At 38.5% G+C, this 19,135-nt stretch overlaps 1 protein-coding gene across 1 annotated transcript; it reads left to right on the top strand.

The window, feature by feature from the left end:
• The first annotated feature begins 5,777 nt into the window (after positions 1-5,777).
• On the top strand, positions 5,778-18,828 carry sult1st6 (sulfotransferase family 1, cytosolic sulfotransferase 6). The gene is made up of 7 exons (XM_051666985.1): positions 5,778-6,423; positions 8,914-9,042; positions 13,773-13,870; positions 14,052-14,178; positions 14,659-14,753; positions 15,173-15,353; positions 18,267-18,828. The coding sequence occupies exons 1-7, from the start codon at positions 6,240-6,242 to the stop codon at positions 18,377-18,379; spliced, it is 927 nt and encodes a 308-aa protein (XP_051522945.1). The 5' UTR covers positions 5,778-6,239; the 3' UTR covers positions 18,380-18,828.
• The last annotated feature ends 307 nt before the right edge of the window (positions 18,829-19,135 follow it).

Genomic DNA, 19,135 nt, shown 5'->3' with positions numbered 1-19,135 from the left:
ATAGCGACGGGTTGGAGAGCGCAAGCCACACATCCAAACTCCGGGCGAGGGGGACCAAGGGGACAATCGCGTCAGACATACCGGCGGGTGGGGCCTCGCAGCGGGGCAGAGTCTGAGGCGCCATGTTGAGGGGGCTCGAGCCCCAAACCCATGCTGAGTCTGGGAACATCAAAGCACTTACCTGGCTCCGGATATGAATAGGGAGGGGGGAGGAGGAAAATCATCTCCGCAGTACGTCAGAACCAGCCTGGCGTGGGCGTGTTTGTGCCACAGCTGCGCGGGGGGCCGCTCCTGGAGTGCCATACCTGCCATAAAGGAACGGTGGCCAGTGGTCATGATAATGACGGCCGTGAGCACTGGATATGTGACCCAGGAAATGAGGCGGGTGGTGTCTGCTTCCTGCGGGTGGATCCACACCAGGCGGGCTGCGGCGGAGCCGGTGTTGTTGCGGCAGGAGGACGCCCTTGGCAACAAGCAGATGGGGTGTGGGGTCTTGAACCGCACTGAGGCAGGATGTGCTGAACAGCCTCTGTCTGCTGTTTCATCACCGAGAACTGCTGGGCAAAGTCCTCGACGTGTCGCCGAACAGGCTGACCTGGGAGACGGGGACGTCAAGGAACTGTACCTTGTCAGCTTCCCACATCTCGACCAAGTTGAGCCATAGGTGGCGCTCCTGGACCACCAGGGTGGGCATCGCCTGCCCGAGTGTCTGTGCCGTGACCTTTGTCGCTCGGAGGTGGTGTTTTGCGGGCACAGGTGCACCGCAACCACCTTATCCACCTGGGGAATTGTTGAGTACCCCCTGGCAGCCCCACCATCGAGCGTAGTGAGAGCAGAGGAGCTCAGAGACCAGGTCCGGGCAGTGAATGGTGCCCGCCGTGACCACGTGAGCTCCTCGTGCACCTCCGGGAAGAAAGGGACCGGGGCCCAGGAACCAATTGTCAAGCTGCGAGGGTTCGGGGGGGTGGAGGGTTCCACTCCAGCCCGACGCACGCAGCTGCCCGGGCAAGCATGGCTGCCAGCTGCACGTCAGCCTGCGACTGGGTGACCGCACTCAAAGGTGGGAGCCCAGTCAAGTCCTCTGCTTCAGCCCACTCTCCGATGCTGCAATCGAGAGCTCATCCACTTCGTGAGCGCCGAAACGAGATCGTGAACTCACCCTGAGACGAGCTGGCAGTCTCATCCCAGCGGGGCAAAGGAGCATACTGGGCACCTCTGAAAGATCAGAGGTGTTTAGGGCTCCCAAGGGTGACCCCTAGTGTCACTACATCGACACAACTTCGAGTGAGTGACAGATAGGGAACGTTGTTTTGGTAATTAATCAGAATCAGAACTGACTTTATTGCCAAGTAAGTTTTCACATACAAGGAATTTGCCTTGGTTTTTGATGCATACAATAACAATAAACATAAATAATAAACTATATTTAAGATGCAGTATATAGAGAAAAAGTAAACTGACTGGTTTTAATAAAGGAGCTTGTCAGTTGTGCAAAATATGTGCAGCTGTGCAGGGATGTGCAAAATATGTGCAGAATATGAACCATAGAACAACAGTTCACAGTTGTTCACAGTTCACAGAAAAGTTCACAGTTTGAGTATAATAAAAAGTGCAATAGACCAGATAAATGTTCAAGTTGACGCAACTATGTTAAACTATGTGGAAACTATGTTAAAGTAACGTGTAGTGTCTATGGAGGTGGGATAAGAGACAGTGTCAGGGGGGTCCTAGGCCTTGTTTATAAGGCCAGCTGAAGACGGGAAGAAACTGTTCCTGTGGTGTGAGGTTTTGGTCCTGATGGACCGTAGCCTCCTGCCGGAGGGGAGTGTCTCAAAGAGACTGTGTCCTGGGTGGGAGGGGTTGGCCACAATCTTTTCTGCCTGCCTCAGGGTCCTGGAGGCATACAGGTCCTGGAGAGATGGCAGATTGCAGCCAATCACCTTCTCATCAGAATGAATGACACGCTGCAGTCTGCTTTTGTCCTTGGCAGTGGCAGCAGCATACCTGATGGTGATGGAGGAGGTGAGGATGGACTCAATGATGGAGGTGTAGAAGTGCACCATCATTGTCTTCAGCAGGTTGAACTTCTTCAGCTGCCGCAGGACGTACATCCTTTGCTGTGCTTTTTTAATTAGAGAGCTGATGTTCAGCTTCCACTTGAGGTCCTGGGAGATGATTGTTCCCAGGAAGCGGAAGGACTCCACAGTGTCAACTGGAGAGTCACACAGCATGATGGTGGTGGGTGGGCCTGGGTTCTTTCTGAAATCTACGACCATCTCCACTGTCTTCACAGCATTGAGCTCCAAGTTGTGAGTTGTAAGTGACTTGAACTTTAACTCTGCTCTCCTGCGTGGATGAATCTGATGGTTTGAGGAGTGAACATGGTAACCATGGTTATAGGTGATCATCTTTTCAGAGCTAATGTCACTGAAATAAAATAAATAAATAAATAATGAAAGGAAGAAGAAGACGGATATCTGAAAAATATCTTATGAGCAGGTAAGTAGCATATTTTCCGCTGTTGTTTTGACTTATTAAAAACAGTTGTTTTAAAATAAATAGCGCAACAAAAGTTAGGCAATGATGACATTAGACATAATGATTGCTAGTCATATCAGATCAAATCAAACAGTGGAAACTATTATAACTTAGCTAGCAGGCAAATAGACCAAGGTTTAGAGATTGGTATTGTTACCAGTGTAAAAGTTAAAGTTTTTCCATTGTCCTTCCTTCCTCGAAAATGAAAATGAAAGCATTGCAGTATCACAATCCAAAATGCCCCATTACAAGAAATAAATAAATCCCAATTAGAGCAGCTAACGCTATCTAAAGAACTACCGTGCTAAGAGAGCTACATGGCTAACTATCGGTCCAATAAAATATCTTACCTGTCCAGCAAGAAAAACTACATCTCTGGGTCGGTTTTAAATCCTTCAAGATTGCGGAGTTGTTGCCACCTCTGAAAAGCCAATCCGATGTTGTTTTGTGTTTTATTACGGGCTCTGTCGCTTTCCCTTTTTGCTTGCAGACTCTTCTCGGTTTGGGTTTCTTTATTTTGAAAATGGGTGATTCTCCAGAGGGTTCCCTTTTTGAATGATCCATGGTCAATGTTGCTCATTTGTTGTGGCTAAAAGCTTTCAGCTTCAAACTACTACCACACTTATCATCGCACATATACATGTGCTGTAGTAGCTGGACCTTATTTTCTTTATTTACAGACATGACGTAAACATGCACAGACGAATGACGGAATTATGCAATTTCCCACCAAATCCGTCCTGACAGCTCTAAAATATAAATCATTATTTGGAAGACTGATTGTTGGTGTACTTGCTCATTAATGAAATTTTTTCATTTCTAACAAAAAAAATCTTACATAGTGTAGCTTTAAGCAGTTTTTATTTGTACAGTGCTTTGCACAATACACATTGTTTTAAAGCAGCTTTACAGAAGGCCATGCCTTATTGTCTTAATGCCCCTAGTGAGCAGCTTTATAGAAAATCATTGCCTTAATATCTTTAATGACTTTAAGCCCCCAACAAGCAAGCCAAAGGGTGACTGTGGCAAGGAAAATGCTCCATGAGATGTTTAGTTAGTGGGAAAAAAAACCTTGAGAGAAATCAAACTCAACAGGAATATGTCTCAGCAAGGGGAGCACATCCTATCATATTTAGGAAAGGTTTGTTGCAAAATTCAAAATGTAAAAAGGTTAATTGCGTCATATTCTTTTAAATAAATCTCAAGTGTGTAAGATTAAGTTTTTCTGTATTTCTTAGCATTTAATGGCTTTTGTATGCTATCTGAAAGCAAAGTGTGACTTGTGTCAATGTATGGTTTTGGTTTGTTTTTATAATACTTCTCAGGAAATGGTGCCTCATTTCAGGAAATGTGTCTCAGTTATTGTGGAAAAACTGGACTAGAAAGTGAATATGTGTATATACTTATATATCTGTATTTAATGTTATACTGCAGCAAATGTTCTAGTAATGTTAACTGTTAACATGTGTTTATATTCAGTCTTACAATGGGAATGTGACTGCAGATTAACACACTTTTATGGTTTTATAGTTTCACTGAATTTAGCTGTCTCATTCACCTTGTTTTGCTACATTAAACTTAGTCATATTATCGTAATGACAAGATCTGCCTGCGTCTACAGTTTACAAGAGGAATTTGATCGAGTTGATTTAAAACAGGGGAAAGGTGGATCAGCTATGAAGTTGATGTTTGTTGAGTTCATTTAGTAGTCTTCATTTTTTCTCAAATGTTTGCATTGTCCCCTTTATCAAATTTTGATACATTCATATGCAATATATACTACCGGTCAAAAGTTTTGAAACACTTGACTGAAATGTTTCTCATGATCTTAAAAATCTTTTGATCTGAAGGCGTATACTTAAATGTTTGAAATTTGTTTTGTAGACAAAAATATAATTGTGCCACCATATTAATTTATTTCATTATAAAACTAAAATGTAATTAAAACAAAAAAGTTTTTAAATTGATGACTTGGACCAAATAATAAAGAAAAGCAGCCAATAAGTGCCCAACATAGATGGGAACTCCTTCAATACTGTTTAAAAATCATCCCAGGGTGATACCTCAAGAAGTTGGTTGAGAAAATGTCAAGAGTACATGTCTGCAAATTCTAGGCAAAGGGTGACTACTATGAAGATGCTAAAATATAACACAGTTTTGATTTATTTTGGATTTTGTTTAGTCACAACATAATTCCCATAGTTCCATTTATGTTATTCCATAGTTTTGATTACTATTATTCTAAATGTAAAAAAAAAAAAAAAAAAAAATTCTAATAAAGAATGAGTGTTTCAAAACTTTTGTATTATATATATATATATATATATATATATAAATTTAGAATGAAAAATGTTTGCATAATAAGCACAAAATTAGCATTAAATAAGTCTAAAGAATGAGTGCATTTTTAAGAAAACATGTTGTCAAATTCCTAAGCTTGTATGGATGTAGTTCTGTCAAACCTGAAATTTTGTACTAGTGTGTGTTTGGCAGTCAGTCTTGCAGGTTTCCTGTGGGGCTAAACTGCAGAGGAACTTGAAACTTTTTGTGACATTCCCTGAGGGCAAAATCTGCCTCTGAGCCAGACAAGGGAATATCTATAAGTAAACACTTCTGATTTGTAGAGAATGTTTACATATGGGTTAATTTTAAACAGGATGTTGAAACGGTATGTGTAATATTTCGTGTTCTGCTATGTAGAACACAAACCTTATTTGCCTTGTGTGTCTCACAGAAGCAACATTATTTTCAATATTAGAGCAGTACATGAGGCAACATAGAAAGTATGCTTGAAATACTGCAGCAAATATTTGAATCCATAACATTTTAAAACATGAATACTTAATCCTTATGTATAAAGTTAAATGATAGGCACATTTAAGGAATATCTAAGGACATTTCCTGGACAAATGTTTTTCTGTACTCACCAATTTTTATAGAATGTCAATGGTTTAAATTTGCTTCTGGTTGACTGAAATTTAGCATTTTCCTAAACTGTCACACAAATCATCCATGATGAATAAAGGATCATGCTGAACCAATGTGGTCATCATTCTCAGTGTTTTAAGTGGAAATTTGGTCTCTCCATTTTTTTCAGTGTGTAGTGATAAATGTCACATGCTCCCTTGAACTTAGAATAGGAGTTAAAATAACACTGCTGGAAGTTTGGAATTTAGCCTGATTGTCCACGAGTTACATAAGTGCCCCGCACTTCAGGATCTCATAACAGTGACGCCCAGACCAGGGAAATATTCAGTAGGATCAGTAAGGAAAAAGAAGTGAGAGTGAGAAAGGACACACACACACACACAAAAAAAAAACAGAAAACTGTGGAGTACTAAAAATCAAAGAGTGAGTAACAGAGCAAAACCTTATGGAACATTTCTGAGATGAAGAAAACAATAGTTCATTTTAAGGATAGATCAAATAAGTGAACGGGTTAAACTGAACCTATAGAAGGCTACTAGGCTGAAGCTCAGTTGAGACAAAAATAGGTAGCGATTCAAAACAACAAAGCAGAGCCTGGGAAGAGAGGAATAAGAGAGGTACAAATACTCTATCTCCATCAAGGCAAAGAGAAAGATTGTGAGAACCAGGTAAAATAAGGTGTTTGCAGAACCAGCATTGGAGAGTCGAAGCAGGAACCAGGAATCAAGACGGCAAAAGGATCAGAGGATTTTCCAAAGCACTTTTGTGTGGGGATGGAAGAGGTACCACTGAGCTATGAAGAAGCCATTAAGAGGGCAGGTGATGCTCTTCATCGCTTTCCTCTTGTAGATGTTGAGGGTGTGCCACTCATGAGCATCATTGCCGCCAACTGGAAATCAATTTCAGAATTTTGTCCCGACCCATCAGACATGCTCATCGCTACCTACCCTAAAGCAGGTAAAAATAAAGATAAAAATAATAAATAATCATAAAGTCAAGTGCTTTTGTCATGTTTTAGACAACAAGAGCTGTTGAAATGTTTTCTGTGTGTTAATTCTTGACACCATTTCAACAGTAAGAACAATGAAGGGAGATCTTATGCAGAATGTCCAAACTCCTTTTTTCACACAATGAAAGCAAATTGTAACCAGTGGCCGCTAAATTTAAAAATAACCTAAAATGCATAGTGAAAGCCATCAATTTAACTTCGGCATGATATTACATGTATTTTAGTTCAACAGTATATGATAGCTTTGTGTGAGAACAGACTGAAGTTTAAGTCATCCTTTGTGTTGTGTTTTTCTGGATTGAAAGCTCTGATATTGTTCTTGGAATCTGACATCCCGAGGGCGCCCCCCACCGCCGGGACAACTTTGGCTTTCACTTTCCACATCTTCTCTAGTTCCACTTACAGTACCTAGTGTTTTTCTATCTTATCATATTCCCTCTCATGGCTGGTTCTAAGGTTCTAATGCCATTTCTGAAAGTACAACTTCTTGTCTGAAATTCTCATTGGACAACGGATGCTTACGTCAGAGTGTGTAGCAGCAAAAGTTAAAATATTCTCAACTTTTAAGTCACATTACCATGTGTAACTTTCACAAACACTTGTGTTACACTTATACACCATTGCAATGCATCTTTCCCATTGAAATCAGCGGATTCTGAGCTTTATTGATTAAAGAGTTATAGAGTTGTGTAGCTGCCCACCACCTTTTGTGGTATCTACCATCTGTAACTGGGAAGCTCCAATCTGTACTCAGTACAGATGTTCCTGAACACTATCTCGGCAACTTGGTTATGCCACTCTGTATATGTTGCTGCTGTCTACATTTTGCAGAGAGCCACTATTTTTTAGATTGTCTCTGGGGCTTTCGTGTACAACCTGCACCTAGGGTCCTGCCTGGTATGTCCCTTTAACACACCTGCTTCTGTTGGCCTTGAGTTCAGTGGCTGTTCTTGTGCTGCTATGATTAGTACCTCAGTGCTATCATACAGTGTGGGTTTTTGAGTCTGGCCCATGTTATCGCTGTCCTTTTCTGCATATCGCTGCCCCCTTCGGCATATCGCGGTGCCGTTTTGTGGCCCGTTCTGCATAACGCAGCAGCCCATTTCAGCTTATCACAGCCCATTCAGCCCCGTTTTGTGGCCAGCCCATTGGGAAAAGTCCCGGTTCTCCCAATGGTCAGTCCACCAACCCTTTTCTCTTAATCCCATAAACATCATAAGGAAAATAACATCCTGGTTATCTCTCAGGGGATCCATAGATGACCCAGGATCCATACAGTATATGTAGCATTTATTCATAGGCTTTCTTACGATCAATCCAGGCTGTGCTCTGGCTAGTCTGTTGGGGCTATGAGTCTTGGGCTACTGCTTTATTGACCAAAAGCTGTTTGATTCCCTAGTGCAGCTCCCAATACTCTTCTGAGATATTTTTTATGCTGTTGCCCATGTGTCCATTTACCTTGGAGACTTATTCCTTACAGTTTCCATATTGTGGAGAGTAGAAATGTGTCGATATTCGGTAATATCACCAAATGCTACTTATTATTTGCTTTGGCAGGTAAATAAAATAGAAATACACGCCTGTGACAGTAACTTTTTATTGCAACATAATACAAGAGTCAAACTGTAAGAATGATAGTCAGACCCTTACTAATGTGTTCTTCGTGAGCAAAGAAATACAAACCTTATAAAATAACCAGGAGCTTTATAAATGTATAAAGGAACATAATAGATGGTATAAGTCTAATTATAAGACTGATATCCCTCGCTTATGACCCTTGCTGATGTAAGTGACATGAGCGAGGAATGTTTTCGACCCTTTATCTCCCTTCTAAAAGGGTAAGGTTGGAAGTGTGCCAATATGTTAAGACATAGTGATCACTTGATTTTATATTTATTTTCAAATATTTTTTTTTTTTTAATGTTTATTTATTTTATTTCTTATTTGTGTATTTATTTAACTGTTCAATTAGTTTTAAATAGTTAAAGGTTCTTTTCAAAGTACATTCTTTGGGATCTTTTAATTTAAAATGCAAATATAGTTTTTAAAAAGCAATTAAAATTGTCATTAAGAAAAACTATAAGTTTGTTTATCTGTGAGCCTGAGTTTTGTAACGTAATACAATACTGTGATATTACCGTATACTGCATTGAAAGCTTCAGCAATTATGAAAATTTGATGGTACAAGAATAGGGTATAGGCAGGTTATAGGGTAGTTTGATGGTCCTTTTCCCTTTTTAGGGTCTTTCAAGATTAGTATTGTCCTGCAGTATGCTGGTGGGAAGTCAGTCAAATCTATTGCTCGTACCAGGTTTATTTGTACTACAGGGTCTCCGTTATGTACATCCCTTTGCATTTCTTAAATGTCAGATGTCGATTCTTGACATTTAAACCATATTTATATATTAATTATTTCTAATGCTTGTTTCTGTGTTGAGGTACAACCTGGACTCAAGAGATAGTGGATCTTCTGCTGCACAATGGAGATGCTGAAGTGTGCCAGAGAGCACCAACAGCCGTCCGTATTCCATTCCTGGAAATCTGCTCTCCTCCACCCATACCATCAGGTACAGCCACAAATACATTTTCACACATAATACATTTTTTTATGTATTTATTTTTATTTTTTTGTATGTAGGATGTGCCAATACATCTGTGTATACAGGGTTGTGGAGTAATGTAATAATAACAGCATTACGTATTTAAAATACTAAATATTAGTAACTGTATTCTATTACAGTTACAATTGAAATAGTTTTTAATCAGTATACAGTTGCATTCTAAAATAATTTTGATTACTGAAGAGATTACTTTGCATTTTATTGTCGTTTTATTTAAAGGGACATACCCTTTTTTATATTTACAATGTTATTATTTTACATGTTATTAAATTTATTTATTTTGCACAAAAAGTGACACAATTTATTGATATGTGATCGTTTTCTACCCTGTCTCTGGACCTTTGACTGAAACACTCAGTTTTCGCCTCTGTTCCTTTAAGAGTGCTTTCACACTAGCACTTTTGGTGGGCACCCAGGTTCATTTGATGTCAAAGTTTGGTTAATTTGGATGATGTGAACATTGCTTTCCGAACTGGGGTGGGCACCCATGAACCGCACCCGAGTTTGCTTGAAAAGGTGGTCTGGGGTACGGTTCATGAGCTCTGGTACGGTTCGCTGCTGATATTAACACAATCGTCCTAAATCTTGGAAATCAACTGTTACGGATAACTTATAATAATTATAATTTAATAATAATTTCGCACCTTTGCAAGCTTCCAATTGCAATTATTATGATATAATGCAGTTCTCATACCTGCTTGTCCTTCCAAATAGATCGCCTTCATTGAACAGCTCACATTCTTCATATTTTTTGCAATGCATCCATGGACTCGTGGCAGACAAACATTCTTCACATCATTGCACATTCAATGCATCTGTGGCAGACAAATGTAAGTGTCATTATGTGCAAGTAAAGTTTTGGTGGTAAATCCAAAGAAACAAATAATTCAATAACACTGTGAATCTGATGTCTTCTGGAGTTGTTACCTAGTTACAAAGGGGAACAGCTGCCGCTTGTACTTGCATTGATGATGCAATCGGACCGTGTTTCGGACACAAATAATATGACGTGAAAAGAGACCAGCGGGGCCAGTGGGAGGGGGAGGAAACAAACTTGGGTTTGGACCAAGCAATCAACCAAGTGCGAAAGCACCCTAAAAATGTGTTCGACTTGAATTGCTATATAACTATTATAAACATAATATAACATAATATAAAAATGATGTACTGTAACAAGAACACATATTTGTGAGAGTTTAAGGAACAGGTGCTGTCAGAATAAACATTTTGGTAATGGTATACTACGATATTACTCTTACAATTTCTGCCATAGATTGACATAGTAGAAGTAGTAAGAGCAGTACGTGTAGTATGCCATTGCAAACTCATCCCATGAAGCACGTCACAGTTGTCAGGTTGTGAGTCTGGCCAATCACAAATAAGCTGTTTCATCATTCAGATCTTGTGCAGCCGTTCAGAAGCTGCTCACTAATCGGTCTCGCGGTAACTTGATGTCATACATCATGGTAACAAAAATAGTCCATGTCAATTCAGATAAATTTACCATGCAATCATATTAAAACTACTTGAACAGTCAAGCAGAGATCTACATAGAATTAAAAGTCACTCACCACTATCATCAAACTGCTGCAAATGGGTTAGGGTTCAATAAAAGTTCCTTTGCAAAAATCCTGTAGTGACTGGTTCACAAGCAATCCACACTGATGTGAGCCAAAATACACATATAATACATGCTAAAATGAGCCGAACACACATAATCCGCAGTGATGTGCCACAAACACATTATCCTGCACTGACACGACCAGGAACTGTTGAACTTCAGCTGCTCTTTCCTAGTGGCCAACAGAGGCCAAAACAGAGACACTGGTCTTCGCAGCCTCGACATCTCACGTCTTCCATATCTGTTTACACAGAGGATGGGAAGCAGTTTTCACAGCCAGCAGGAGGAGTGGAATAGACCAGGGTTTTAAAGTGGAACAAGTTAAACTTCTAAAAGATGCAGCGCATATCACCGGAAGCGCATCAAAACGGTGAAAGACGTCCATCTAGTGCATGTTTTCATAGACCAGCAATTAAAAATAGCACAGATGGGTGCAAGAACGCAGCAGAATAAAACAGAATGGGGTCTTCTTTTAAGAGTTATAACTATATATTTCTCTATATAATAATAATAATTTCTCTAAAAATTGTAATCAGATTACTTTACTAATTACTTAATAGAAAAAAGTAATCACATTACTAATTACTTTACTTAGAAGTTATTTTCTAAAACACTTATCTGCAACGTATTCAAAATACTGTCTGTATTTCTTCCTTGATCATTGTTACACACAAGTCATAAACTCAGCACCTCACATTTCTCCTCATTACAGGGCCATAATTAATTTTTTCTATATAAATAATATATTAGAAATAAGAATAACCTTATAATGTACTTAAAATTAATTCACTGAAAGTCAGTAACTGTAATCTAATTACAAGTATTTAAAATGTAATACATTGCACTACTTTTTTGGCTAAAAAGTAATTATATTACAGTAACTAATTACTTAGTATTTGGATTACACCCAACACTGTGCATAACAATGGTTTTCTAGTGCATATTTATATAGAGTAATGAAAAATTGTCCAGATGGGCACAAGAAGGTGTCCTGTGTAAATCCCCTTTGGTGTTCAGGAACAGTAGTCCTATCTGTCCTGCTATCTCTGTAGCTTTTCTCTAAGCATCAGTGGGCGAGCCAAGGGTGCGATGATGTAAAAGTAGGCATTCATGACTTTCTTTGGAGACGGTCATGCATTATAGAGCCCCTATGTGAAGTCACAAAGTTGTGGAAATAAAGAATGAGCCATTTTTGCAGCTTTGCTTCAATAAATGCTTATTTTCCATTGGGGAGAATGTTTTGAGTTATGAAACTTACAATATGTCTTTATAGTGTTATGAACTCTTATATGTCAAAAAATCATGGAAAAATGTATTCCTCATGTCATGACTGCTTTAATATTTGGTCTATTCAGTTGGAAAACATTTATCCATATAAAGAGTGCAATCTAAAGAGCGTTTAAACAGCGGTAAATCACTTTCTTTTATGATGTGTTACATTCATATGAGCAGACAGAGGTTGCTTTTGCACTGCTGAGTGAAAAGGTGGATATTACGTCATTGAGGAAACTTGGGAGCTTAATAGAGGAACAGCATTTTTCTTCAGCTTAACTGAAAACAGTTAGAAACGCTTTGAAAGATTAAACATGAATCCAAAAACTACATCATTACAACGATATCTGGTATGTCAATGGTTTTTATTCAGTTTGCGTATTTTTACAAGAATAAAGGATGTTTATATAAGGAATGCTAAACAATGTAGCCTTTAGCATCATATAGAAAACTTCAAATATTACATTTTCTGCCACATTCTATGAACAGAACCCACGTACGATTAGAAAAAGATGTCATTGTGTACACTCTGTGGGGTTTTGAATTAAGTTTGGAGCAGCAGATATAGTTAACATTAGGTGCGTCCCAAACCGCACACTTCTGCACTATTCTACACCATTTTGTAGTGTAAGCAGTGCGAGTAGTATGTTTACACTGAAAATGCAGCAAAAAAAATTTACTTTAAGTACCCGGATGATGCACTTTTTCAACCGTCAAAACAGAGTGTGGAATGTTGGACACTTCATGCACTCAGTGCACATGGCTTGCCGTATATAGCGGAGGGGACGGGGTTACCTGGCTGCGCTGCTGGTTTAACAAAACAGTTGTAAATAATGAAGAATGTAGCAGCTAGAGAAACTTCACTGGATACAGCACCTTACAAATGTGAGTTGAATGATTTACCATTTACCCCAAGCTGTGTGAATATGTATGTTGTTTAAGATACAAGTGTTCAACTAAGGTTTGCTAAAGCTTGCGGCAACACGTGCGCTTGAAACGTCACATCCATCAGCTGTTAAATAGCGAATGTTTCCATGTATTAACAATCTGTTAAGTGATCCATTTGGGACAATACTACACTTTGAAAATTCATACAATACTTGGCAGAGTGCATAGTATATTTAGTAAGTGCAGAGTGTATAGTGTGTCGTTTGGGACACAGCTCTTGTGTAAATTGTCATGTGAACATTTAGCTTTATGCCAAGCTGAAACTTTATTTCTAGCGCTTAGATGACTTGTTATCAGGCGCGATTACATTTTATAATGAATTCTATCAAGAAAATCAATCCACTTCAGATCATTTTTGTCCAGTAAGACCTTTTATATTAAGGCAAAGATCTATCCATCTTCTGTAGCCGCTTGCCCTACGTAGGGGTAGTGCTGGAGCCTATCCCAGCTGTCTCGGGCTGAAGGCCAAGATGTTCTGCAGAAATCTTATTCTTAAAGAATTTTTTTTTATTGTTTTCCAGTAAAATATATAAAAATAAGTTTACTTGAGAATAAGATATTTAGGCTTTTTTCAGAGAATGTATTTTTAATGTAGGTGTATTTTGTCTTACTGTACTGGCAATATTTTTCACTTAGTCAATAAAAAAATGCACGCCCTGAAGAAATAATTCAGAGTATTTAGATTACATTAGAATAATTGGAATATGTTACAAATTACATTTTACATCATGTCTTCTGTAATCTGTAGTGTAATACATTTTAAAAGTAACCCTCCCAAACCTGTGTGTACAGATAATTCATGTCTTGCGTGTATTTACCTATATGCCACGTTTAGGGCTTGACTTGCTGAAACAGATGAAACCACCAAGAGTCATTAAAACTCACCTGCCAATCCAACTAGTGCCTAAAGGATTCTGGGAAAATAAATGCAAGGTAAGAGGTCAATTAGGATTACCAGTTTTAATTTAGAGTCATTTCACGAGTATGTCTCTATAGGGTATTGTTCATAAAAAAACAGGCAGGCACTCAGCCATGTGCTGTTAAAACCCCATAAACTGCCTTTGGAACCTCATATCATCTGTCTACAGCATACTGTGGCATCCATGTTTTCCAGGTCATCTATATGGCCCGAAACGCTAAGGATAACATTGTGAGCTACTTCCACTTTGATCGAATGAACTTCACCCAGCCAGAGCCTGGACCTTGGGATGGATACATTCACAAGTTCATGAAGGGACAATGTGAGATGAAAATACATATTTAGTCAACTTATTTTAATCAGCTTTTCAGGTTTGACTAGTTTTAGTTCTATATATACTACTTTTTCTTAACAAATGGAGAAAAAGAGGGGTTTTTTGACTGGTATTTCTATCAGGAAGACTTGCAGACTTGAGTGAAATTCAAGATGACATTTATTTGGTGAATATAAAACAGAAAATGTAATGTCTCTCTTTGGCGTAAGCCCTGTCTGACGGTCCGAAGAAGTTGTACTCGGAACCGTCATATCCTGCCGGAGATTGGAGGCAGGGGCGAGGAGCCTACCCCCCTGCAGGACGGGAAATCAATGGCTTACATGTGATTGGCTAAGAGTTACCTAGCTAATGGTGCGATGATATACAGCTGCTAGTCTTCCCGCTAGAACTACGCTGTGCTTACATAGAATGAAGTGTTTAATCTAGAGTCTTGAGTTACTTTATCTCTGTCTTCTAATGTCTTCACAGTGGGCTGGGGATCTTGGTATGACCATGTCAAAGGTTACTGGAGGGAACGAAAGCAAAGGAATATCCTCTACATCCACTATGAGGACATGAAAGAGGTAGTTTTAGCGCAACATATCTTTTCATGTCAAGCTATTCTCCAATAATATGTGTAAATTGTATTTCTCTTTCATTTGTTATCCTCTTTTAAATGGCGTTAAGGTGCTTAAAGCATTTTTTTTTTTTTAAATAGCATACATAAAATGTCTCTACTACCTGACAGGTATCACTGAAAAAGGTTTGCTATGCATCTGAGGAGGAGACAGCGCCTTTCTAGCCAATTAGAAACACTCACTTGTTGTCAATAATTTTGCACGTTTTGTTTTTTCTGACATCGGGTTTGCCTTATGGGACTGCGGTTTTAAAGAGTGAGCATGTAGCTGAAGTTAGAAAAATGGTGGAGATTAGCAAAACACTTACAGCATCTTTAATTTCTCAGAGAATTGAATGTTTGTGTCATTTTTTTCCTTTCACTAAGGATCCTCGTTGGGAAATCGAGAGAATCATGCGCTATCTGGACCTGTCACTTCCTGATGAAATCATAGATAGGATTGTGCAGCTGACATCATTCAAAGTCATGAAGGACAATCCAATGGCCAACTACACCTATATCCCAAAGCCTGTGTTTGATCAGTCCATTTCTGCCTTCATGAGAAAAGGTTCATATTTATATTACATAGCTGAAGTTCATTGTTAATTATTCAAGTCAAATTTAAATGTTTAGTAACAAAAGGAACACTCTTGAATATGCAGCCTGATCTCATGAAAACTATGTGACTGGCAAAATGTTTGCATTTTGACATTACATGGTTCATTACATGTTTCGTGGCAGCTCAGAGGTAAAATGTCCACTGTGTGGCACTAAAAGCGATTTAAATGTTCCCCCAAACAGATGAGGTTTTTAAAGATAATGCTCTATCGAGTTTTAAATCAACTAAACCGACCCCCCTGCCATACCCAACCTTAATACTAAACCTAACCGATAGTGTCATTAAAGCAAATGTTACATGAAAACTGGAATTGCTAAAGCTACCACATCATTTTATGGTACTTCCATGACACTTTCGGGTCACTCTTAGTGCAAAACTCTACTAAAGCTACTGTCCCATTTCATTGCATTTAAACATAGTTGGTTATGTAATGCAAATGTTAAAATGTAAAATGTAAATGTGCTATAGTTAATGATTATAGACGTCATAAGATAGCACTGTGTCATAAACAGGGCGAAAAGTATGTTTTTATGAACTGATAATGTGCAGTTTTTCTCGTGATTTGTGTGGAAGTGAAATTTGTTGTAGTGCCTCTAGTGTTTATCTCACTAGGAAACAGCCACGGTGCGTACAACAAGCCATGTAAAAATAATTTTGCAACTATGTAGGTATAGTAACATGATTCTATTAGACCAAGTTGACAATATCCCTGCTAAAAAGATCAGCTTGAAAAGACTCTGAATGTCCATACTGGCCCAGCCTGGCTTTTGCTGGTTCTGTGTGGTTCTAAGTGCTGGTTTAGGTGGTGGACCAGAAATATTTAACTGGTAAAGTTGGTCGACTGGCATTACCTTTCTTGTGATGGTAGTTGGCCAAGGAGGTCTGGCTGGTTAACCTAGTTCACCCTTTCGCATCTGTGTTTTTTTCTGTACTGCATAATCCCCCAATGTGAGTTCTTTAAAGAGTTAGTTCACCCAAAAATTAAAATTCTCTTCTCATCGTTTACTCACCCTCATGCCATCCCAGATGTGTATGACTTTCTTTCTTAATCCGAACTCATTTGAAGAAACAGAGAAAAATATCTTAGCTCAGTAGGTCCTTAAAATGCAAGTGGATGGTGATCAAACCTTTGAAGCTCTAAAAAGAACAGACAGTCGGCATGAACATCATCCATATGACTCCACTGGTTAAATTAATGTTTCTAAAGCAAAACGATTGCTTTTGCTGTGAAAAACGATACATTTTATAACTAAATTTTTAACTATAAATCATCGCTTCCGGTCAGCAGCAGTACATATGGGTGATGTAATCGCATTTGCACATTCATGCGAGAGCAGACACACGTGCGACACACCCGGAAGAGCAGCGCTGTTTACGGCTGAGTAGGAGGAACCCTGTACAAAAGCTTTGTTGGTTTTGGTTTGTATCTGTATCTGTTTGTTTACTCACAGTGGGGTGTTTGTGTGCTCATTCTGGATGTCTCAACCGAGAGAAAAACGTGAGATTACATCCATAACATGCCAACGTGAATACGTCACATGAAAGACCACGTGAACTCTGCCCCCTCGTGAATGCACATACTGCTGCTGACTGGAAGTGATGATTTATAGTTAAAAAGTATTGTTTCGCTTTAGAAAACATTTATTTAACCACTGGACTCACCATCCACTTGCATTTTAAGGACCTACTGAGCTGAGATATTCTTCTATTTTTCTTCAAATGTGTTCTGCTGAAGAAAGAAAGTCATACACATCTGGGATGGCATGAGGGTGAGTAAATGATGAGAGAATTGTAATTTTTAGGTGCACTATCCCTTTAATGCGCACTGTATTTAAAAAAAAAAGTCACCTTACACTTCACAACAGGTGCACTGGAGGACAGACTGTATGTCATAAAACTTATAATGTGATTTTAATACTTTTAAAATGACTAAATACGATAGATAAGATGTGATCGCGATTGCCGGTGTGTGTGCTGCCATGTTGTTTACATTGCAATGCAGCATGGGATTCTGAGTGCATCAAACATAGATGGTTCTAAAAACCTTGCCCTTCCACTGCTTGTGCCGGAAGTGGTGAGAATTGATGGATGGAATGGGAGAAGGCTCATTTGGAGTAACTATACATTATTTGTTTGACAGCAGAAAACATCGGCGCATCAAATTAGCCAGCTTGAATGGTAACAGCTTTAAACTTTTTTTTTTGTGATTTTGTTTTTGTGATTATTTGAATGTTTGTAACATAAAAAAATAAGATAATGTGGAACTGAAAAGACTATTCATGCAGCTGTTTCATTATGACAACCACTTCAGTCCCCCTCTGCTGGTAAACAGCAACATGAATGCAGACCGCACTCGTTTGATCGTACACCTCTGAGCTCAGCCTAATGTAATCACACCAATTTGATCATATATGCGAAAGGGTTAAAGGGTTAGTTCACCCAAAAATGAAAATCCTCTCATGATTTACTTTTAACCCATCCCAGATGTGTATGACTTTCCTTCTTCAACAGAACCAAAGAGAAGATTTTTATAAGCACATTTCAGCTCTATTTGACCATATAATGCATGTAAACAGGTGCCATTAGACTGCTGGCTATTTGATGGTCAGTAAATCATTAGAGGATTTTCATTTTTGGATGAACTAACCCTTTAAGAAAACTGCTGTGGACACCAGCATAGACCAGCAATACTGGTCTTTTCAACGGTGATGACAAAAGAATTACTCTGACATTATGCTTGAATACAAAGTGATGTACCCATATAATTGCTCATAAGAGTCTAAAAATTTCTGTTTATGGAAATAAATGATGCAGATCATACTGTATGTTCAGAATAAATGATAAGTGTTTTTGTTTACACAGGAGAGGTTGGTGATTGGGTCAATCATTTCACTCCAGCTCAGTCCCAGATGTTTGATGAAGACTACACTAACCAAATGAAAGATGTGGATATTCCTTTCCGCTTTACCATTTGAGACCTTTTATCTATTTGATAACTTTTATCCATCCTTTTATCCTTATGAAACCTTTAATGTTTATGTAAAAAAAAAATTACATGAATATTTAGCTAGTCAGATGTCAATAAGTGTGATCATATGTTATTCACCTGATATCATTGACATGTATGGCAGAATTTACAAGAATGTACTAAAGTATGTGTGGTATACTTTTTTTAATGAACTTCCTGAACAAATTCAGATTTACCTTTCAAAGCAAACCAAAACACAAACTCTCTTTAAACACCAAAGAGGCCAAATCACTGAGACTAACATTGCACAGTCCCCTAAAAATGTTATTCTGTACCAAATTTTATCAACTGATATATTTTTACAATAATGAATTAATTGTGTTCAGTAAATTAAAAAACTACCAAAAATGTCTGATTAAAGGTAAAAAAAATAAATAAAAATAATTAATTGCCTGGTTGGATTGTTGGCTATTTGAAGTTAAAGTTGGCCTTTTTTTTTTTTTTTTTTTTTGCATTAAACTGAAAATTAAAAGCTTTAATAATGAAAGACTGGGAGTAAGATAGTTAAAACTTGATCTATGACAAAATGTTCAGGGGTGTCCAAACTGCGGCTATTAATTTTTTTTAATGAAATTCACACTGTAAACACTGGGTGTTGCTGTCATTTACAACCAAATCTCTTCGCATTCACCAAAGCTTCATCTGCTACTGCTCAAACTCAAAAGAAGTATGGAAAACATCTCGGTTATGACTGTAACCTTGG

This window comes from Myxocyprinus asiaticus, chromosome 32, assembly GCF_019703515.2.
Source record: "Myxocyprinus asiaticus isolate MX2 ecotype Aquarium Trade chromosome 32, UBuf_Myxa_2, whole genome shotgun sequence".
NCBI lineage: Eukaryota > Metazoa > Chordata > Actinopteri > Cypriniformes > Catostomidae > Myxocyprinus > Myxocyprinus asiaticus.
This window is presented reverse-complemented; position numbering and strand designations above follow the sequence as displayed.